Here is a 20,588-nt window from a genome sequence, read left to right on the forward strand (position 1 = left end):
CTGAACTTTGGCACTTTTAGAAATTTCTTTAGCTTTGATAACTCTAAAACTGGCCTGTAAGGGTCATCTCTTCTTAGGAATAATAACCATTTTTGTCTAAAATCTTCTCCCTTCTTCCCACTCTAGTACTGTATTTCCCCTGTCTTAGATGTTCTGGTAGCACAAGTTTGATAAGATGTCTTCTTTTCTCTGGGTATTTGGGGAATGGCTTCAGTCTTGGTTTCTTTTTTTTCTTTTTTTTTTAATAAAGCATATATCTCTGTCACAGAATTCTTAGGACCATGGTATCTTAACAAATTTAACCCTGAACAACAACAGGCCATTGCTTCCTGAGATTTTCTAAATCAGGAAACCACTTGCTTCCCGAGAGCTTTCCCTCAAATCCTCTACTGAAAACACACATCATTAGATTTATATCTGATAAATAGTGCAAGTTACAAAAATTTAAAATATCCTAGCCCTTTGGTAGATGCTGATCTTATACTGCATATTTATGAAAGAAAAACTGCATTTTGTTTGGCAAAAATATTAACATTGTGGTCAAACAAAGGGTTACATCTCAAAAGTGTGCAAGATACACCCAAGATAGAATTGGGGTAATTGTTCAGCTGTTAAATAGCTTTCCAATGACATATGACAAGAGGAGATACCACACAGCTATTTTGTGATATTGCCATCCCAAATCTATGCAAATTATACATATAATAATTTCAAACAATATAAACCTAAAAAATGTGTTAGATGGTTGGTACAAGTGGCTGCAAGCCTTAATGTTTTGTATAAAATGGCACCATTTGGTCAGATGTAGGTTATACAACTTCTATGAAATTAATGCAGTTGTGAAAATACAGGTAAAAGCCATAACTGCTTTACCAAAAAGCATTTATATCTCAAAATGTCTTCACATCTATGACCTTATTTTTTTACCAACACATAACTGCCTGAATACACCACCCCTAACATGACAGTATCACATTATATTTTGCATTATTAATTTTAATAAGGAAAAGTCCTATTTTTTTCATAACTTTTTTTACAAATACTCCTTAAATCTAGCTCTAGACATCCCATGCTGATCATGTCACTGTGATGCTTAGGAAATCATGTCAACTTATAGATGTCTAAGTTTTATGTATGTATCTTTACCAGGACGTAAGAAATTAGGTTTGAAAACAGGGATAAGTATACTAATTTCAGGAGGACTGGGAGGCTTCCTTTTAAGATGAGTATACCCTTATAGAAGCTCTGCTTTCCTGAAGACTGTACTCTTGCAGGAAGCAATGGGTTAAGTGATTTTCTCCCATTGTTTCAAAATTGCCCCACATGATCCCATACTCTGAGTTAGGATAGTGGAAAAAGTGTGGTTGGGGGAGGATTGAGTGGAATTTGAGGGATATGGGAGGAAAAAAGCTGTCGTACATCACAGCTGTTCTCTAGATGTCTCAACCCCAAGGATCCCAGGACACTCCTTTTGGTTGGCTTACCATCTTTTCTGAACTGGCCTGTCATTCCCTTGGCCTGTTTACCGTTGTCTTGCCTCTGGTGACAGAAACACATTTTAGTAGAGTAAAGAAAGCCCACTCAGCCTATGCTGAGGCAAGATGGCATGGTTCTTGAGATTTGGATAATTTGGGTATGCTGTTAGTGGTGCAGGCCACGTTTGAAGTTTCTAGTTATAGGCAGGTACTAATGACATCACTTTTGAACTGAAAACATCCTCATACATCAGACCCAGGGATACTCCACTCTCATCCTCAATTATCAAAATGTGGGTGTCAGAATCAGATGCCATTGGTGAGGGAGCTGATAAATGAGGGTGTCAGAATCAGATGCCACTGGGGAGGCAGCTGCTAAATGAGGGTGTCAGAATCAGATGCCACTGGGGAGGCAGCTGAAATGAATGGCTGCCAAAGGACTTCAACTTGTGAGGAAATGCTTCTTCTGAAAATGTGGTATCCTCCTAAGAGGCATTGCCTGATGCCCCATTCCAAACAGGTGTCAGGGACAGGGGTCGCAAAGACCCAATGCCTTTGATCCTAGGAAGGCCTTCTGACTTGATCATTATGTTATTAGCCTCTCTGTGCTTCTTCTCCTGTGGGTATTTGTCTTTAAGTTTCTTAAGTGGGACATCTACAGATAATCTGGTTGAAGCTATAGCAGCCCAGGACAAGGCACATAGTCTTTTCCCCTGAAAAGCTTTTGTCTGCCTTGAAAACTGCTTAAGTATAAACAGGCACAAAGATAAAAATAATAAAGATAGACATTTCCTCAACTGGGTATTGATCAACACTCAGGAAGCCAGGCCAGCCCAGTGGACTGAAGACGTTCAGTACTCGTATTTACTTAAGAATTGTTATTTCTTGTACTGTGATAAGAAATAACTAAAGATGGGGTGCAATAACATCCCTCTTATACCACAGGTGCGCTAATATCCAGGTGGGATGCTGTCAGGTTGATTGAAAGGGAGAAGGATGAAAAGTGAGGAGAAGGGTGAAAAACTCTGGAAGCCAGGCCGGGCATCAGCCCTTCTGTGGGAGAAGTCACAAAAGTCAGTAATTCTGCAAAAGTGATGATGATAAACATGCGCCAATGATTCTGAGGTAGCCGATCCTAGTAAAAGCCCAATGTATGTATATTAGTATGAAAACACACTGGCATCTTATGAGGATGCCCAAAAAATTCTGGATACCATGATGGAGAGAGGAATTATAAGGCTGGAGAACTCTGCATAAGTTTGCAGTCTACCCTGTTCTAAACCCCACAGGTAATTAGAAAATTACTACAGACCACAGAAAGTTAAATCAACAAGTACCCTTATCTCATTGGCCCATGACACATCTAGCCCTGAGCTTATCTAGGGCTGATGGTGCAAACTGTTTCACAACTACAGACATTGGCAACAGATTATGGACCATAAAAGTGGAGTCCCAAGACAAGAACAACCTTGTCTCTATAGCTGGAGGGGGAAAAACAACACACCTAGAATGGATGTGCTTTTGAGTATCTAAACTTATTTGCAGACTTCAATATTTTATTTATTTATTTATTTATTTTACATTTGTTGACTGGGCTAGTCTAACTGGATACATGTCCATTTTCAGTAGAGGCCCGGGGAGAAAAGCTCCAAGAGACTTACAAAATACAATAAAAAAGGAAATAACAGTAAAGATACATACAAATTACAATATAGAAAGTAGTAGTAGTTAGAACAAATAAATTTTAGTTAGAACAAATACATTTTAGTTAGAACAATAAATTTTTTTTTCAAAAAAAATAGCAAATAGTTAAACATTGTTAGGGAAATACTAACTACCATGCTCCAACTGTGCATAGCAAGGACAGTAAACAGCAAGGATAATATTTATGAGAGGATGTTATATACATATATTTATGAAATTCATTAGCAGTTTCATGGTAAAAAGAATCTATAAGGGTAAGACTATGATGATGTACGGTAGCTATTGGGGAGAAGTAAGAAAGTTAGTCAGGATTAGTGCAGGAACATAACCAGTGTGTATTGAGGTATAGTTTGAGTTTCTTTTTAAAAAGTGTAAGAGAAGACAGAGTTGTGAGTTCAGTGGGTAGTAAATTCCATTGCTTTCCAACAGTATTAGAGAACAGGGAGTCACCTGCTGAGTTGTTGGATCTGCAAGTGTTAAACAGTAGTTTGTTTGATAAGCGTAAATGTTTTGCATTATTGTAGGGGGTAAAGAGGCTTGAGAGTATTGGAGTATTGGTGGGTTGATATAGGGTCTTGTGGGCTATAGCAAGCTATAGACATTGGAGATGGTGTAGAAACTCTAGCCAATCAAGTTGTTTTAAATTAAGGCAGTGGTGAGTTCTGAAAGGAGAGTCAGTAGCAAATCTGGCAATATTGTTATAGGATACTGCCAGTTTGTTGAGGTTGTTTTTAGAAAGATTCATATAAATGGGTGAAGCATAGAGTAGAGTAGGGACTAGGTGAGTTCTGGCTATAGCAGTCCTGGCTACTGGTGTAAGAAAGGGTTTGATTCTATAGAGGGATCCCAGTTTCTTGTTGACCGTTTATATTGTACTGTTAATATGACTTTCAAAGTTGAGGTTACTGTCTATTGTTATTCCTAGGAGTTTGGTAGTAGGGTCAGGAGAAATAACAGTACCATTCTTTTTGCACAAGTTCATGCCTGATGCAGAAAGCATAAAAAATCTGATTTGTGTAGATAATGTACTGATCGAAAGTCTCTCAATGAGGTAATCATATAATCTATGTGTTACACCACCTACACATTGCTGGAGTGAAAGTATTCTTCAAAAAAGGGCAATGTGTTCAGACACAAGGTATATCTGGGCTATAAAAATGGACCAGATGGGCTACACTGTCAAAACAGTAAACCGATGTAAGAGCTCTCCAAAAACTGAGAAAGCTAGTATTTTCTTGTATGTCTGCAATTGTTCTAAACAATTTATTCATGACTATGCAAAGTTTGCATATCCCCCTCACTAAACTACTAAAACAGGCAGATATATAGGTATATATATCCCTCATTAAACTGCTAAAATAGACAGAACCATATAATCCCTCGCTAAACTGCTAAAATAGAGAGAACCATGGGTATGAGGAACAAGAAGAAAAAGCCATTCAATCCTATGCTTTAAAGGACAACCTGAGCCAGGCCCCATGCTTGGCATACCCCCAGATGAATGAGGGTTACTACTTAGAAATAGGGCATACTGACAGCAATATCGGTCTTGTCTTATATCAATAGGCAAGACTCTGACCACAATGCCACAGGACTAGTAAGACCCTAAGTGAGGGACAGCAGGTTTTTAATTAAGAAAATACCTTCTTTTCCACTACATGGACAATGCAGATGTCCAAGAATTACATTCTGGTAAAAAGGTTATGGTATTGATACAACATAAGCCCATTGCCTTATGAGGTGTCAGTAGCTTTTAGGGACTGTAATGTGTCTAGTAGTCAAACTGTAGCCTGAACCTTAGCACTTCAGGACCAGTCATTAGAAATAAAATGTGCCAAAAACAAAACACAGCACATTTGCCAAGGACTGATAAATCTACAAGTTCATGACACTGTACAAGGTGAACAACCTAGCCAATAGCCTCAGAAGGAGTCAGCAGTACACCTTGCCAGACAGAAACAATAGATACCACCACTATGATGAAATGTATTCAAGAACCTTCCCAAAATATATGTTGATGTCTGCTCCTTTAGCTAGGACAGAAGCCAGTATTTTGGCTTGGAATTACACGCCTTTCTATCAAGTACAAGTTCAAGCCAGATCATGGAGACAGTTATGATGCCTGTGAAAAAGATACAAAAAAGGAGTGGTCCCAGCACAGAGTCCTGAGGGGCTCCACTACTGAAAGAAGATGGACAGGATCAGATTTATCCTCATCTTGCCTGTTATATATCACCATGTATTCAACTGCAGATCCATGTTACTGCATCTTCATTTATCTTTAGAACCCTGAGTTTATGAACGATTGCTTTGGCCAGATTAAGGTAAGTTGCATGGAAAGATAAACCTTCATCCAGGGCAGCAGTCATGCTCTGTGAGAAATTTACAAGGTTAAGCATACAAGCTCTACCTTTACATAACCATAAAGAGTTAGGCCAAGATGAAGGTTGTATCCTATGTCCGACAGAATAATTTCAGATATTTCACTCATTTACCTTGCATAATGTGATATACTGCGGTGATGGTGCTGCGGTAGTGTTGTCGCCTCACAGTAAGACATTGTCCTGTTCGATTCTCAGCTAGAGCGTCTTTTGTGTGGAGTCATGCATGAATGGGCGTACCTTCATTGAAGGTTGTGCATCAGGGCTGGCAACTTGGCACGTAAAAATCTACTGCCAATCATTAGCAGACCGGATTTCCACTGTGGCGACCCCTAACTGGGAAAAGCCGAAAGACACAGCAACCTTGCATAATGTGCTTGTGACACTGGTTTGTAATTACTACAGACTAAGGCAGGGCTTCCCTTGTGAATTTGAACTACAGTAGTCTGCTTCCAGATAGGAGTACAGCCAGTTTGTAATGCTCAATGAATACAGTCATCATTATAAGGTCTTCTGCCATGTGACAAACACAGCATTCACTGTCTACTATTGACATACGCACCCCCAATTACTGTTACCAAAAAATAATATTTCAGTTACTGATGTGGGCAGTATGTTCAGTCAGCTATGCTCATGGAGTTATCTAGTGTCCTCCCACTACTACTGATTTTTAAATGAACTTTCAAGAGAAACCCATCTTAGAAGATCAAAGCATCTGCTCTCTACAGCAATCTAGATTGATTTTTTTTTTTTTTTATCCTTTGTTAACTGGTTAGTCCCACTAGGCTTGTGACCACTTTTCAAGGGAGACCTCAGGTGGTATTTATACTACAGGGGAAAATTTGGCCAAGGCATCTGGGAGTTTTCACTACCCATTTTGATAAGTGACATAGGACCTTTAACATCCATCTGAAATACCACCAAGTCAAGCAGATGGGGCCTTGATTTAACATCTCGTCCAAAGGATGACATACTCAGAAAGTGTAGCACCCTCCTTATGCTGTACTGCAGTTTCAGCTATCAATCCACCTGGAGCAGGAATAGAACCTACAGTTTTCTGCATCAAAAACAAGTGTGCTACCTGTTGCACCACTGACACTACTTTAACTAGAGACGCGGAGTTGCTCATAGAAACCAGTGTCATTGCTTAGCTTGCACAGTAAAAGGTCATGGACTGGTTAGACACTGACTGTTACTCTGTGAAAGGGGGAATATGAAGTGAGATGGCATACTGCCAAGCATTAACACGTCTTACTTCTGGGTTGTATTTTCATTCATTTATATATTTTTTTTTAAGTTTAGGAAACTATTTTCATTTACACATTGATTGTACTAATGAAATAAATATCCCATAAGTGCTCTCTGAGAATGTGAAAATATTTTTGTAGACTCCATCATTTGATGTTTTGGTCATTTTATCTAATGCCAGTATAGAAAGTCACCTAATATTAAGAGGTTAATTGAAGAGTGCCACCCATATGAACTGAACTCCTGTATGCTACCTTTAGCCTGAAAAGTTCTTCCACTTTGTTCTGTATTCAGTAATAAATCTGTATTATACAACATGCTATACTTAAGCACTTATTTCCCAGAACAAAAACTACAGTGCAACTTATTCTCCCATGCTGTCCCGTATCCTGGAACAATAAATACTGTGTAGTAATACCTTCTCTCCCAGAGATTACCAGGGAATATTCACTGCTGGAAAGCATTCCCTACAGAATACAACACATACCTTAAATAATATAAACCATGGCCAGATCTAAAATGGATGCACTGTGGGTGACACATGGATAGTTGTTTAAAGTTCTACTCTCTCCCAAAAAAGAAACACACCAGTCTTACATATTAACTGAATTATACCATGTGACATGAGACTGTGTCGACAGGTAGTATACTCACCTTTGGTGCAGAAAGCTGTAGGGTATATTCAGATACCAGGTAGATGTATTGCTGACACTGCAATGTAGCATAAGGAGGGGGTGCTGCACTCGAGTGTCTCGTCTTTGGAGTGGGGTTGGTATAATGGTTAAGGTCATTCCCTCACAGATACAAGATACATGATCTGACTTTGTCCTCTGGTTATTGGCCAGGCTTGCAATAGTCCACAGAGTGATGACATAATATTTGGGATTGGAGATTGGCATAAGGTGTTTATCTCACAGACACAAGGTACAGGGTTTGATTCTCACCTTTGAGGGGGAACGACTAGGCTTAAAATGGCTTACAAGAGCAACTAACATATTTACCTAAGAACCTGGAAAAAAAGAAAAAAGAAATTCCTCGTTTGTACTTTATAACAGCACGTCAAGATATATTGTTGCATATTGATTTTTTCTATTTCATACCTGGGTGGAAAATGGATATCTTCTTCAACAAGATCATCAGAGAAGGCAGAAAGTTCTTGATCGTACTGATGTAACTGCAGAATAAATGCAAGACAATTATTTCTCCTTCATAACAACTATGTTTCATAAATGCGACAGTTAGAAAAAAAAACTTAGTGCAAGAGCATCAAAGTTAACATTCTTTTCTATGGAATCCTTATCATATACCCCGACTCAACAGGTTATAGTCAATTATCTATTTACTATTCATTGCAACTAATGCCAATCTTACATTTTTATTAATGGTGTAAATTCAGAAACTGTCTATAGTGCTATTACACAAACAGATCCTTATCCAGTGCTATAAAAGGGAAGCCAGATTCATAATGTCATATCTCCTCATATTAGTTGTGTAATGGAGACCAACTCAGGAGCTTGAGTAAAATGCAACATAACACACCAACACAAACACACAAATTATGAACAGAATGATTCACTCACCATTGTGTGGTCCACAAATGCATGACAGAAATGACAGCATACTACATATTTCATCAGCACAAGCAGAAACATTTAAAACAGAGGTGCACAGAACCACAGCGAGGCAGGCATCAGAAGGCATGGGCACAGCATGGCGGTGTACATGTCAAAAGGTGTACAGCACCATGAGTGCTTGGGCAGTGGCAGAGTACAGATCAAAGGCACACAGCATGGACAACTGCATTCCCTGCAACAGTAGTGCATCAGAATTGTGGACAAACCCATGGCACTGAGGGGAATGGCACAAAGCAGCATAACCTAGGCGCCGAAAGATGGAATGGCATAATAAGCACCATAAGGCTGTTTGTCTATCAAAGGATGGCTGCAGTGCTTGGGGAAGTCCTAATAAACAATAGGGGCATACAATACAGCACAGCATATGGCCAGCTTGGATATAAAGCAAGAACTTTTAAAACTATAATCATGACAAGAGTGGAGGGGAAACTCTGCAAATGTACATGGGACATATAAAACATACACACATCTATGTATCTGTGTGTCTATGTGCTACACAATCTCCAAGAAGTGCAATCTGCTCAGAGCAGAACGTGAACCTGGGCAGGCATGTATATGTGCTATTCACAATTCATAAACTCTCTAAGTTGCAGCGGTTGTATTACCAACTCTTGTGTACCGATTCTCTCTGTCCTTCTATGTACCTCAATAGAGACTTGTCTGTGGCTGTACTACAAGGAAATAGTCTGTGTAATGTCCAGGCTGTTGTGCACTTGCTACAAGCCTGTGCTTTGTGTACTCTCTATGTGTGTGTGTGTGTGTGTGTGTGTGTGTGTGTGTGTGTGTGTGTGTGTGTGTGTGTGTGAACACTATTTTACACACACACATTTTTTACATATATATATGTGAATTTCTTAGCCCTATACACTATGACCCATTTTGGACTAGTGTTTTTTTTTATGCTGTTACTTATATGCAGGTCAAACTTAAGATTGTAAGTATCTGGAGAAAATTGTTTTGGTAAAAACAGAAGTTTAGTTTTTTGGGGGGGTCATGTAGCAGATGGTTGTTGGCAAGACTCGATGGAACTGATTGCTTCTTGAGTTAAGTTCTGTAGAAGAGAAAGATTCCTGGTGGAGCAGATTAATGTAAAGTCATTGGCATATTGATTAGGGTGGCTTGTTTGCTGATAGAATTAAGATGGTTAATAATGTTAGAAGCGGACCTAGTGTTGAGCCTTGGGGTACCCCAGTGCTGACTGGTAAGTAAGGAGAGAAGTTAAGAGTTCCATTTGACAGATTGATACCTGTTAGACATATATCAATGAACTATTGTAAAGATGCTTCAGTTAAGCCCAGAAGAGGCACTTGGGATAGAAGTTTGGGGTGGGAGACAGTATCAAAGGCTTTGAATAGATCCAAGAACAAAGACAGGTTCCTGAATCACAAACTTTGTTGACAGTCAAGAGCTTTGTTGTAGGAGCAAACACACACAACAAAAATCAAGCTGGAGTAATAAACTCACATTAAAGTGGCAGGACAGAATGCAATATGCATCCAAAGCAGAACATATGGTCAAGATCTGTGAAATTTGATTGCCATCACTGCCAACTGTTAATTCTGGGCTGTTGAATAGTCACGTTACCAGGATCACATTGTCAATGACCCTGTTAGTCTTTTCTTTTTAACCATACTAAAGCCAAACCTGATGTGGCTCCAGTGCCCCAAAGCCAAACCTGATGTGGCTCCAGTGCCCCAAAGCCAAACCCCAAAGTGGCTCCAGTGCCCCAAAGCCAAACCTGATGTGGCTCTAGTGCCCCAAAGCCAAACCTGATGTGGCTCCAGTGCCCCAAAGCCAAACCTGATGTGGCTCCAGTGCCCTTTAGAGAAAGCCAGTAGAGAAATTTTGAAATTTCATGCCAAAAGTCTGGATAATTTTGGCCTCTTGCCTATGTTTAACACTGTAGTATCTCACTGACTGTGGGAAAGGCCCAAGCCCGACAACAGGCACTGAGAAAAATTATACATGTTATCTTAAGAAACAAAACAACCAAGCTAATATATGAACAGCACCAGTGGAGCCCCCAGGGCTCTGTGTTGGGCCCACTCCTCTTTGACATCAACGTCTTGGATGTCAATGGCCTTTGGCTGACCAAGTTTGCAGATTATTACAAACTGAGAGCAGTCAATGAATCACCTCCTAAGATAAGAACACCCTTCAGGGTGGTCCAATACAGACAAATGCTTGGTGCCAATGCCATGGCTAAAAACGTAATACCAAGAAATGCACTAAAGTACCCTTCCAAAAGTCTACCACTCGGGTAACTAAATCAATAAAGACATCCTTAAAAGTTGATTCACTAGTCAGTGATCTGATAACTCATGTAGGTAGCAACCTAGCCTTTTGGTTGTAACAAGTTTTAAGCAAGGGGGTGGCATCTAGGTCCAGAGTGATCATACCACTGTACTCTGTCCTCATCATACACAGATTATACCACCACCTTCAGTATGTACTTGACCAGACACATGCAGCAAATGAAACATTCACAAAGCTTCCCTGCAAAAAGAACACAGGAGCAAACAATGTCCTACACTGACCGTCTGAAAGCCCTGCCTTTTTACTCTATCATACAGACTTCTGAGAGATGATCTTTGGCATACATGGTAGCCCCGGACCCTGTTTTGATGAACCTTTTGCACATCCACAAAACAGCCAGCATCTGAATTACTAGATAAAAAAAAACTACATTTTCCTTGTGCTATAAATAGGACATGCTAGAGACAAGTTACTCAGAAAATACCCATTCTCTGGAACAGATTCCCCAGCCACATGAAAAATTCCTCACTATCCCTATTTAAGCACAACTTGAACCAATGGATGGGTAATAGGAAATCCACCCCTGGTTTGGCTCCTATGTCTCTGATGGACAGAGCCAGTCAATAAAATTACCACCTAAATAAATCAAATTTGTGGGTCACATGGCTAGGCTTACAAAAGGGCCCTAGTGGTAGTTATAAACTGAACTGACACATTTACAACAGGTGTATAAGCAAGGCTTGCAAGTAAACAGGGATGTCATCTGTAACTGCAACCTGTACTTCAGCTCTATGAGCAAGCTGTCCACTTAGCTCAATTCAGCTAGCTTTAAACTGGAATCAAAAAATATAAACAATTTACGTTCCCTCAAAGTGAGAAAGTGACAAGCCAACCTAAACCTGTTAGGGGTCCTGACCTTACCCAGGTGATGGGCAACACTTAAGTCATGCCTTTTAAACAGCCACCCCAGGACCAGCTTGATTACCAGTCCAGGAAGTCCAGTCACTGGGAAAGTGATAACATTTACACTTAGAAAGTGAAACATAGTATCACTTTTCTGCTCTGTTCTGACAAACTGTACTGCAGAGAGAGACAGAGTGAGTGAGAGAGAGAGAGAGAGAGAGTGTGTGTGTGTGTGTGTGTGTGTGTGTGTGTGTGTGTGTGTGTGTGTTTGTGTGTGTGTGTGTGTGTTGAGTCACAATATGGAAAGACTGTGGGGTCTGCAAGTCATCTATTTTGCCTGATTTTAGGACCATTCAAAACTTGGGATTCCTCAAAAGTCCCACATGCTTCCTCATCCACTTCTGCTTCTAGCTAACCTTGACGGATGCAAGGACAACAAAACATGTGGGAGCAATCCCTCTGGTCTGTTCTACAAGACTGTGAATGGTAAAAGCATCAGGCAAGGAACCATCTCCAGTAAACAAAAAAAGTTAACCCAAGTGGCAAATGCAGTATAACATGCATCACCAGCAGGCAAAATGACACGGCCAAACTCACATGCCAGAGACCAAAACCTACCAGAGCTACTAGGTAGGTTACACTGGCCTCCAAAGCAGAGAGTGTTAATCCCCAACACTGAACTCTACAGTATCCACACAGAAGAAGCAGCCCTAAAACAGCAGACAAGTTGACACCAAACCTCTGGGATTAAGGACTGAGGCTTACCAGTGATATGACACCAAAGACACAAGAGAACTGCAAGCTGCAGCTATGAGGAGAAGAAGAAAACCAATGTTAATAGTGGGAACTGAATTTCAGACGACTTGTTTAGAAGGCTAACATGATGACTGCTACACCAGAGAATACTCACAGCACTAAGGAAAATATTAATGCTTCCAATATCTCATTCTTCGGTTGTGGCTCGATGCTAATAAATTCATTCAAGTCATAGGGGATGTTAACTGCCAGTTCAAGTTATTCAATATCTCTTCCTCTTTCAGAAGGACTCACATTCTCCATAACATAAAGTACACATTTGTAAACATTTTTTACATACTGTGGAATATTTTTATAATGCATTGTAATTAACTTTGTCATCACAAGGTTGGTATAATGACTAAGGGCTTTTGCTCACAGACACAAGGTACAGAGTTCAATCCTGACCTCTGGTCACTGTCTGCATGTTCTCCCTGTGTCTATGTGGGGTTTGAACTAAAACATGCTGGGTGTTCCACCTCAAGGGTGGAAGTTAATGGGTTCATACCCAACCTCCCCAGTTAAGCTTGAAAGGAATGCCTACAGAGTACAAAGTACATCCAAAATTGAAATGAGTCGCGGAAAACAACAAAGACTACAGGTGGTGCCTATTGGGGAAGAGTTGTGTAAACCGGCTTACTTTAGCTATCAACTTTGATATGCAGTAACTTCTAAAAAGCAGAACATGGATCACAGACTGTGCACTGTGTTGGGGCTTAACTACTCTGCTGTATAAAAATTATATGCATGTGATGCAATCCCATTGATTAACAAGGGCATTTAGCAATCAAAACAAAGTAAACTTTATTGTCATACAGATCAACATCGACGAAAAAGTGTTTATCACTGCACGAAATTTCGATACTCAAGCTCAAACTGTAAGAATTAGTTTACAGAAGGAAGACAGATTAAATAAATAATAATTTTAAAAATACTAAAAATAGAAATCAAAATAAGATACTTAAATACAGAAGAATAAAAAACTGAAAGCTTTTTACAGCAGAAACAAAAACAAATACAACAGGAACATACTTAGTAGAAATATAAGGATATATAACAAACAGTATTATAAATAAATAAAAAGGCACACGTAAAAAAAAAAAAAACTTACCCACCACCAATATATGCCATAAACGTACAGTTTTCATAGTGCAGATAGAGATGTGTAAAGTAAGCTATGTAGAGAGTTATGTACATAACAATGACATATTGCACATAAAAAGAAGTTATGTACTCACTATAAAGGTTCCATGTGAGTTGTTCCATCTCGCCTTCATTCTTCAGTGATGGGTTCGGAGCCGATCCTCGGCTCCGAAATGACCATTTAGCAAAGCTCAAAGTTTACCAGTAGCTCGAGACCCAGCCCCTTATCCCATAATGCACTGCTGGAATTACCTCAGACTTTGTTTGCTGCTTATACCATATGCTAGTAAAATAACTACTCTCCCCAGAGGGGAAGAAGCATAGAGAACCAGGATGAAGTCAGCCTCCAAGTCAACTGTTAGCTAGAAGGGGGATGGAGGGAGGGGCGTGAGAATGAAGGCAAGATGGAACAACTCAAATGGAGCGTTATGGTGAGTACATAACTTCTTTATGTGAAGTTGTTCAATCTCGCCATTCATTCTTCACTGATGGGTAGCATCCCGGGTGGCTCACGGGAGTACACTTTTCAGGACTGTAGAACCAAAAGAAGCCCTTGTCCCTGGAGGCCTTATCCACTTTGTAATGAGTGATAAAAGTGTGAGGCTTAGACCATGTGGCTGCAGCACAGATGTTGTCAAGGGATAACTTAGCTTGAAAGGCTGAAGAGGTAGAGACTGCTCTTGTTGAATGAGCCTTCACCTTATGAAACAAAGACATATTAGCAGATGAGTAGGTGTAAGTAATACAATCTGTTAGTCATTTAGAAAGGGTTGTTTTCGCCACTGGTTTACCTTTTCTGGCTTCAGAGAAGGATACAAAAAAGCTGGTCTGACTTTCTAATGTCTTTTGTTCTATCCAGATAAAATCTAAGTTGTCTGTGAACATTAAGTTTGTGCAGCATGTATTCTAATTTGTTGGTATGGTTGGGGAAAAAAACGGGCAACTCAATGACTTGACTGATGTTAAACTCAGAACATACTTTAGGCAAAAAGGAAGTGTTTGTTGTAAGGGATACTCTGTCAGCATGAAAAATCATATAAGGGGGTTTGATAGATAATGCTTGAAGCTCTGACACTATGCGGGCAGAAGTAATTGCCACTAAAAAGATAAGTTTTCCATGACAGAAATTTGAGCTCACAAGATTATGCTGGTTCAAATGGGGGAAGAATGATACAAGATAGCATGAAATTCAAATTCCAGGGAGAATAAGGAGTCTTTACTGGAGGCCTCATGTGAAGGGTACTTTTGACAAAGGCCTTTGACAACTGGTGAGCCATAATATTTAGTCCGTCAATACCTAGATGAAAATTAGATATAGCAGCTAACTGTACCCGGACAGTAGCAGCTGCTGCTCCTTCGTTAAAAATCTTAGTCAAGAATTCAAGAATGGATGACAACGGAGCTTGGTAAGGATCAATGTTCTGGTTTGAAGCCCAAATAGAAAATCTCTTCCACTTACTACAGTACAATTTTCTGGTGGAAGGTTTATGGGAAGCCAATAAGATTTGACTTGTGTCATAAGAAAAATTATGAAGCCTGGCTATGTGGGGAACTGGAGCAGCCAAGCAGTTAGCTTCAGTGACTGCAAGGAAGGGTGGAGGTCCCCTGATGGGTGTGTCAGAAGGTCTGGAACTGGGTCCAAGATCCATGGATCCTCCAAAAGATGATGGTAAAGAAATGGGAACCAAATCTGCCGAGGCCAATGAGGGGCTATAAGAATGACAGTCCGTCTCAGTGACTTTGCTTTCTGTAAAAATCTGGGTATCAGTGGAACTGGGGGAAAAGCATAGAGAAGACCCAGGGGCCAATCGTGGACGAGTGCATCCCTCAGGGGTTCTGCCGGAGGAGTTAGCTTCTGCATTTGGTGTTGATGTGACTGGCAAAAAGATCACAGCAAGGCTGACCCCATCTGTGGAAAATCCTGTCCGTAATCTCTTGTTTGAGGGACCACTCATGGGGCAACAAAATTGCCCTGCTCAGCTTGTCCGCTATCATGTTGGATCTCCCCAGGATGTGCATTGCTAAAAGAAAGCGCTGGGATGACACAGCCCACTGCCATACTCTGAGGGCTTCTTGGTAAGATTTGGTCCCGCCCCGTTTGTTCAAGTACCAGACCACTGACATATTGTCTGTCTGAACTGCAATCGTTCCTAGGGGAAGAGAGTCCTGGAAGTACTGCAACGTCAGAAGTACTGCTCTCATCTCCAGAACATTGATATGCAAATGTGACTCTTGATCCATCCATGTGCCTTGGGCAGTCTTTCCCTGAAAATGTCCCCCCCACCCTATCAGAGAAGCGGCCGTGGTCACAGTGGCTACTGGGGGTGGAAGTACAAAGGGACGTCCTATTGTGACATGAAGAGATGTCAACCACCACTGAAGATCCCTCTTGCAAGAATTTGTAATCAGAATCATATGGTCCACTGGCAATTCCTGGTAAGACCACTGGGTGAACAGAAGCCATTGAAGAATCCGGATATGCATTCTTGCTAATGGAATGGCTAAAATTGCTGCCGCCATCAAACCTAGTACTTTCAAGACCTCTGCAGCTGGAGCTCCGTTCTTTAACACCAACAAATTGATGTGCTGTTGAAGAAGTGAGACCTTTTTGACTGGAAGACGTAGAGTGATGGTTGAAGTATCTAATTCTGCCCCTATAAAGACGATATGCTGCGATGGTGACAAGGCAGACTTTTCAAAGTTGACCGTAATGCCTAAGTGGTTGCAGAGTGTCAGAGTGGATTCTGTTGCCTGAATCAGTTAATGCCTGGTGGTGGAGGTAAGGAGCCAATCGTCCAGGTACGAAAAAACCTGGAATCCTAAACACCTCAGGTGAGCCGTGACCACTGCCATACATTTGGTAAACACTCTAGGGGCTGTAGTGAGACCAAAGGGCAGGGCTCTAAACTGATAGTGATTGGCTCCCAGTTGGAAATGCAGGTGATCCCTAGATGGTCTGGCCATTTTTATGTGGTAGTACGCATCCTTGAGATCAATCGAGCACATCTAGTTGTGTTTCCCTAAAAAGAGACGTATGGACTGAAGCGTGACCATTCGGAACTTCTCTTTCTTCACAAATTGGTTGAGTCTGCTGAGGTCCAATATAGGTCTCCAGTCCCCTGTTTTCTTTGGAACCAAAAAGAATCTTGAGTAAGTTCCGAATCCTGTTTGGTCTGCTGGGACTGGCTGGATGACTCTTTTTGCTAGCAACTTGTGGACCTCTATAGTTGCTTGTTCCCTGTAACTGGGTGGAACGTCCAGAATTCTCTTGACGGAAAGGGGAGGAGAGGAGAACGGTATGAAATACCCTCTGGAAATGATGCTTTGTACCCAGCTGTCATTTGTTATGTCTAGCCAGGCTTCTGGGTACAAAGATAAGTGACCCCCGACTGCCTCCAGAGCAGGACAGTCGGCCCTCCTCTCAGGAGCGCTGGTAGGGCTGACCAGAGAAGTGATCTCTGTCACCCTGGTGTTGCGGGCCCCCTCTGCCACAAGGGCGGCATCTTCCATTATTACACCCTCCTCTGCCCCTGGAGGGGGGTTCTCCATGTGTGTCCTGAAAGGGTCCTTGGGCTTTTCGGAACCACATCTTTCCTCCCTTTTGGCCTTTGGGGTAAGGTTGAGTAAGGGTGGAAAAACGGACTCCGATGGCAGACAGAGTCTTTCCCTCCTGTTCACAACTGGTCAATGTTTCCTTTACCTTAGGCCCAAACAAGGATGAGCCATCAAACTGGGTATTAATGAACGAAGACTTGAAGGGCTCCGTGAAGGAACAGAGGCACATCCAGGCATGCCTACGAAGAGCAATCCCTGAACCTGCAGCCCTACTCGAATCATCTGCTGCATATGATATGAGACGCATGGATGAGTTCACAATGGAATTAAGGGTAGCAAGCTGGGCAGAAACTTTGTCAGAGATGTCTGCAGCTACAGCACCCTGAAGAGTATCTCCCAGCTCCTTAAGGAGATCTCTTTGCAGTCTGGTGAAATAGATCAGATAGTTCAGTGATCAAAGAGTAAAAGTCGCTGAACTGAACATGCGTTTCTCATATCTATCCATGATCCTAGAATCTCTGCTAGGAGGATGAACAGACGCGGAAGTCTCAAGACAATTCCTTCTTGGTGGCTGCCGCCACCACCATGGCATTAACAGGGACTCCTTTAGACAAGAAGGTTTTATCTGCTGGGGCAGAGATAAACTTATTTGGCCTCCGAGGAACAGGCTCCATGGATTCCAGTGACTCCCACGCCCTACGAGAGACCAACTGCATAAGCTCATCGTAGGGTGGAGACACCCAGGAGGTGGAAGATTGAGACCCAAAAGCCTTTAGGAGAACCGACTCATCCTCAGTAGGGGTTTTGGACTGCCAATCACCCCTCTAAGGATCTCGAGGATCTCTGCAAAGGAGATGTCCTCAGAGGGGGATCGAGGGGACCCTTCTGACTCAAGTCAGTGTCAGATGTCAATGACTCCTGTGGGGAGTCCAAGTGCCTCCTCTTGCACACTCTCTTTCTGGAGACTTCCTCAGTGGGAGCCTCTGGGGAAGTCTCAGAAGAGCAGGGGGCATCCAGTGGGGCTATCTGGGTCTCTACGCTTGGGGTGGCCAATGGAAGCAGAAGCGGACACAGGCACTTTAGGGGAAGAAGAGGCCAGACCTGGTGATGAGGAAGTCTTAGGAGACAATACTTGCCTCATGGCTTCAAAGGGTCACGGCTCCGATGAGAAGGAGTCGATGGACTCGAAGGAACTGTGATCCCCTCCTGCACTGATGCCGTGAGATCTGTGCCCAAGGTAGGAGCCGAGCTCACCCGAGCCAAGGCCCGAGAGGAAGAGTCGGCACCAACAGGTCAGTGCGACTATTCTCTCTGGACCCGACCGGAGAGTGTCGGCTCCTAGAGTCCCCAGTCAGTGCCAAGGACGTCCGAGTAGATGGAGCCGATGACACTGGAACAGGTGTCGGCTCCAAGGGTTCTACAACCATCAGGTCGGCCTCCTCCGGCTCCGAAAAACCGGTATGGCTCGGAGGAGGAGCAGTCAATTTCGGGGTAGTGGTCTTTGGTTCCGATGCCTGGGTCGGAACCGACAGCAATTTAGCTAGTTCTGATGTCCTTAAGAGCTTCTGTACCAGTCGGTCCATGTCTGAATCCAAAAGGCTAACAGAGGGACCTGGAGGAATGCAGCGATGGTGCCGAGTGGAGTAATGGAGAAGGAGTTTCAGAGACCGGTTCCAAGGCAGTGTCCCGGGTCCAAAAGGAAAAGACTGTCGGCTCTGAAGGCTGTGGAGCCGAAGTCACAGCAAGTTCCACTTTCTTAGACTTTTTTGACTTGGAGTCTGAGGAGGATTTAGAGGACTTTGATGACTTGCTGGCTCCATTCTGGTCAGTCAAAGCTTCCACAAAAGAGTGCTTAAGAAGACCCCAATCCATGAGATTTCTCTTCCTCTCAGCAAGCACCCTAGTGAAAAAGGAGTGGCAGATACTGCAGGACTCCTGAAGGTGAACCTCACCCAAACAATAGACACACTGAACGTGTCCGCCTGTGACAGACATTTTCTGTCCGCAGTCCGGACATTTTTTAAAACCAGACTTTGGGTGTCTGTCTTTGTCTTCCAACATAATTTTAATCAACAGCAACATTTATCAACTGTAAACAATTATAACAACTAAGCAACTATTGTAGAAAAAGCACACACAATATCAAACAATGCCCAAGAGGCAAGACTATATATATATATATATGTATGGAAAACTAACTGTAATTTAGCTGTTAATACCTAACTACAGGACTACGCTAACACTACACTACTAAAGGCCAAAAGCCAACACTAACAAAAGAAAAGTCATGAAACTAAACGAGGCCAAATGAGATAGTAATCTATGGGTAAGGGAAACGCTAAGCAAAAGTCTAATTTTAATATGTATAAGAAAAATTTAAGGAAAACTTGCTAATTCATTGAATAAAGTCTTGAGCAGAGCTGGAAACCAAGAGATCAGTGCCGCGGCAAACTAGATCTGAGGTAATTCCAGCAGTGCATTATGGGATAATGGGCTGGGTCTCGAGCTACTGGTAATCTTTGAGCTTTACTAAATGGCCGTGTCGGAGCCGAGGATTGGCTCCAAACCCATCAGTGAAGAATGAACGGCGAGATTGAACAACTTCACATATAATGTTTTACCCATTTAGCATGTTAGGCTATGGGTTTGTTGCTCAGCAGTCTGACAGCATGCGAGAAGAAGCTGTTATGGAATCTGGATGTCCTGCATATAATGCTTCTGTAGCACATCCTTGTTGGCTGGAGTTTGAACAGTCCATAAGCCGGATATTGTGCATCCCTTAATAGTTTTCTTATCCAGTGCTTTCTGATCAGCTTGAGAGCAATTTCCATACCAGACACTGATGTTCTTTGTCAGTACACTCTCAATCGTGGGTCTGTGGAAGGTAAGTAGGACCTGTGGGGGAAAGTTAGCTCTGCGAAGTCTCCTAAGGAAGTGGAGACATTGCTGGGCTCTCTTTATAAAATAGGAAGTGTTTGTGGCCCACCTTAGGTCTTGCAAGATATGTACCCCTAGGAATTTGGTGCTATTTACTCTCTCCACTGCGGCACCATTGATGAAGATAGGGGTGTGGAGCTTATTTTCCTTCCTAAAATCAGTGATGATTTCTTGGTTTTCCCAACATTTAGTGCTAAGTTGTTGTCAGTGCACCAATGAATGAGTTGGTTCACCTCCTCCCTGTAGGTCCCCTCATCTTCATTCTTGATAAGTCCGATTACTGTGCTGTCATCTGCAAATTTGATAATTCTGTTTCACTGATGTATGGCTGTGCAATCACGTGTTAGAACTGTGAAAAGAAGTGGACTGAGTATGCAACCTAATGGGACCCTGGTGTTTAGGGAGATACTGTTTGAGTGATGTTTTCCAGCTCAAACTATTAATTGCCTTTCAGTCAGGAAGTTGAGAATCCAGTTGCATATTTTGTTTTCTATGTCTAGATTACTCAGCTTTGACAGCAGTTGCTGTGGAATTACTGTACTGAAGGCAGAGATGAA

General features: G+C 41.9%; 1 protein-coding gene across 2 annotated transcripts in view; it reads right to left on the reverse strand.

The window, feature by feature from the left end:
* The window catches only part of LOC122811267 (inositol polyphosphate-5-phosphatase A-like), a 1,048,439-nt gene that overhangs the window by 123,626 nt on the left and 904,225 nt on the right, over window positions 1–20,588 (reverse strand). For both annotated transcript variants that reach the window (XM_044082997.1, XM_044082996.1), the window contains exon 12: window positions 7,909–7,982. In XM_044082997.1, the coding sequence (XP_043938932.1) occupies window positions 7,909–7,982 (74 nt within the window). The remainder of the gene's footprint in view (window positions 1–7,908; window positions 7,983–20,588) is intronic.

Source organism: Protopterus annectens, chromosome 9.part0 (genome assembly GCF_019279795.1).
Source record: "Protopterus annectens isolate FY-2018-M chromosome 9.part0, PAN1.0, whole genome shotgun sequence".
Classification (NCBI taxonomy): domain Eukaryota; kingdom Metazoa; phylum Chordata; order Ceratodontiformes; family Protopteridae; genus Protopterus; species Protopterus annectens.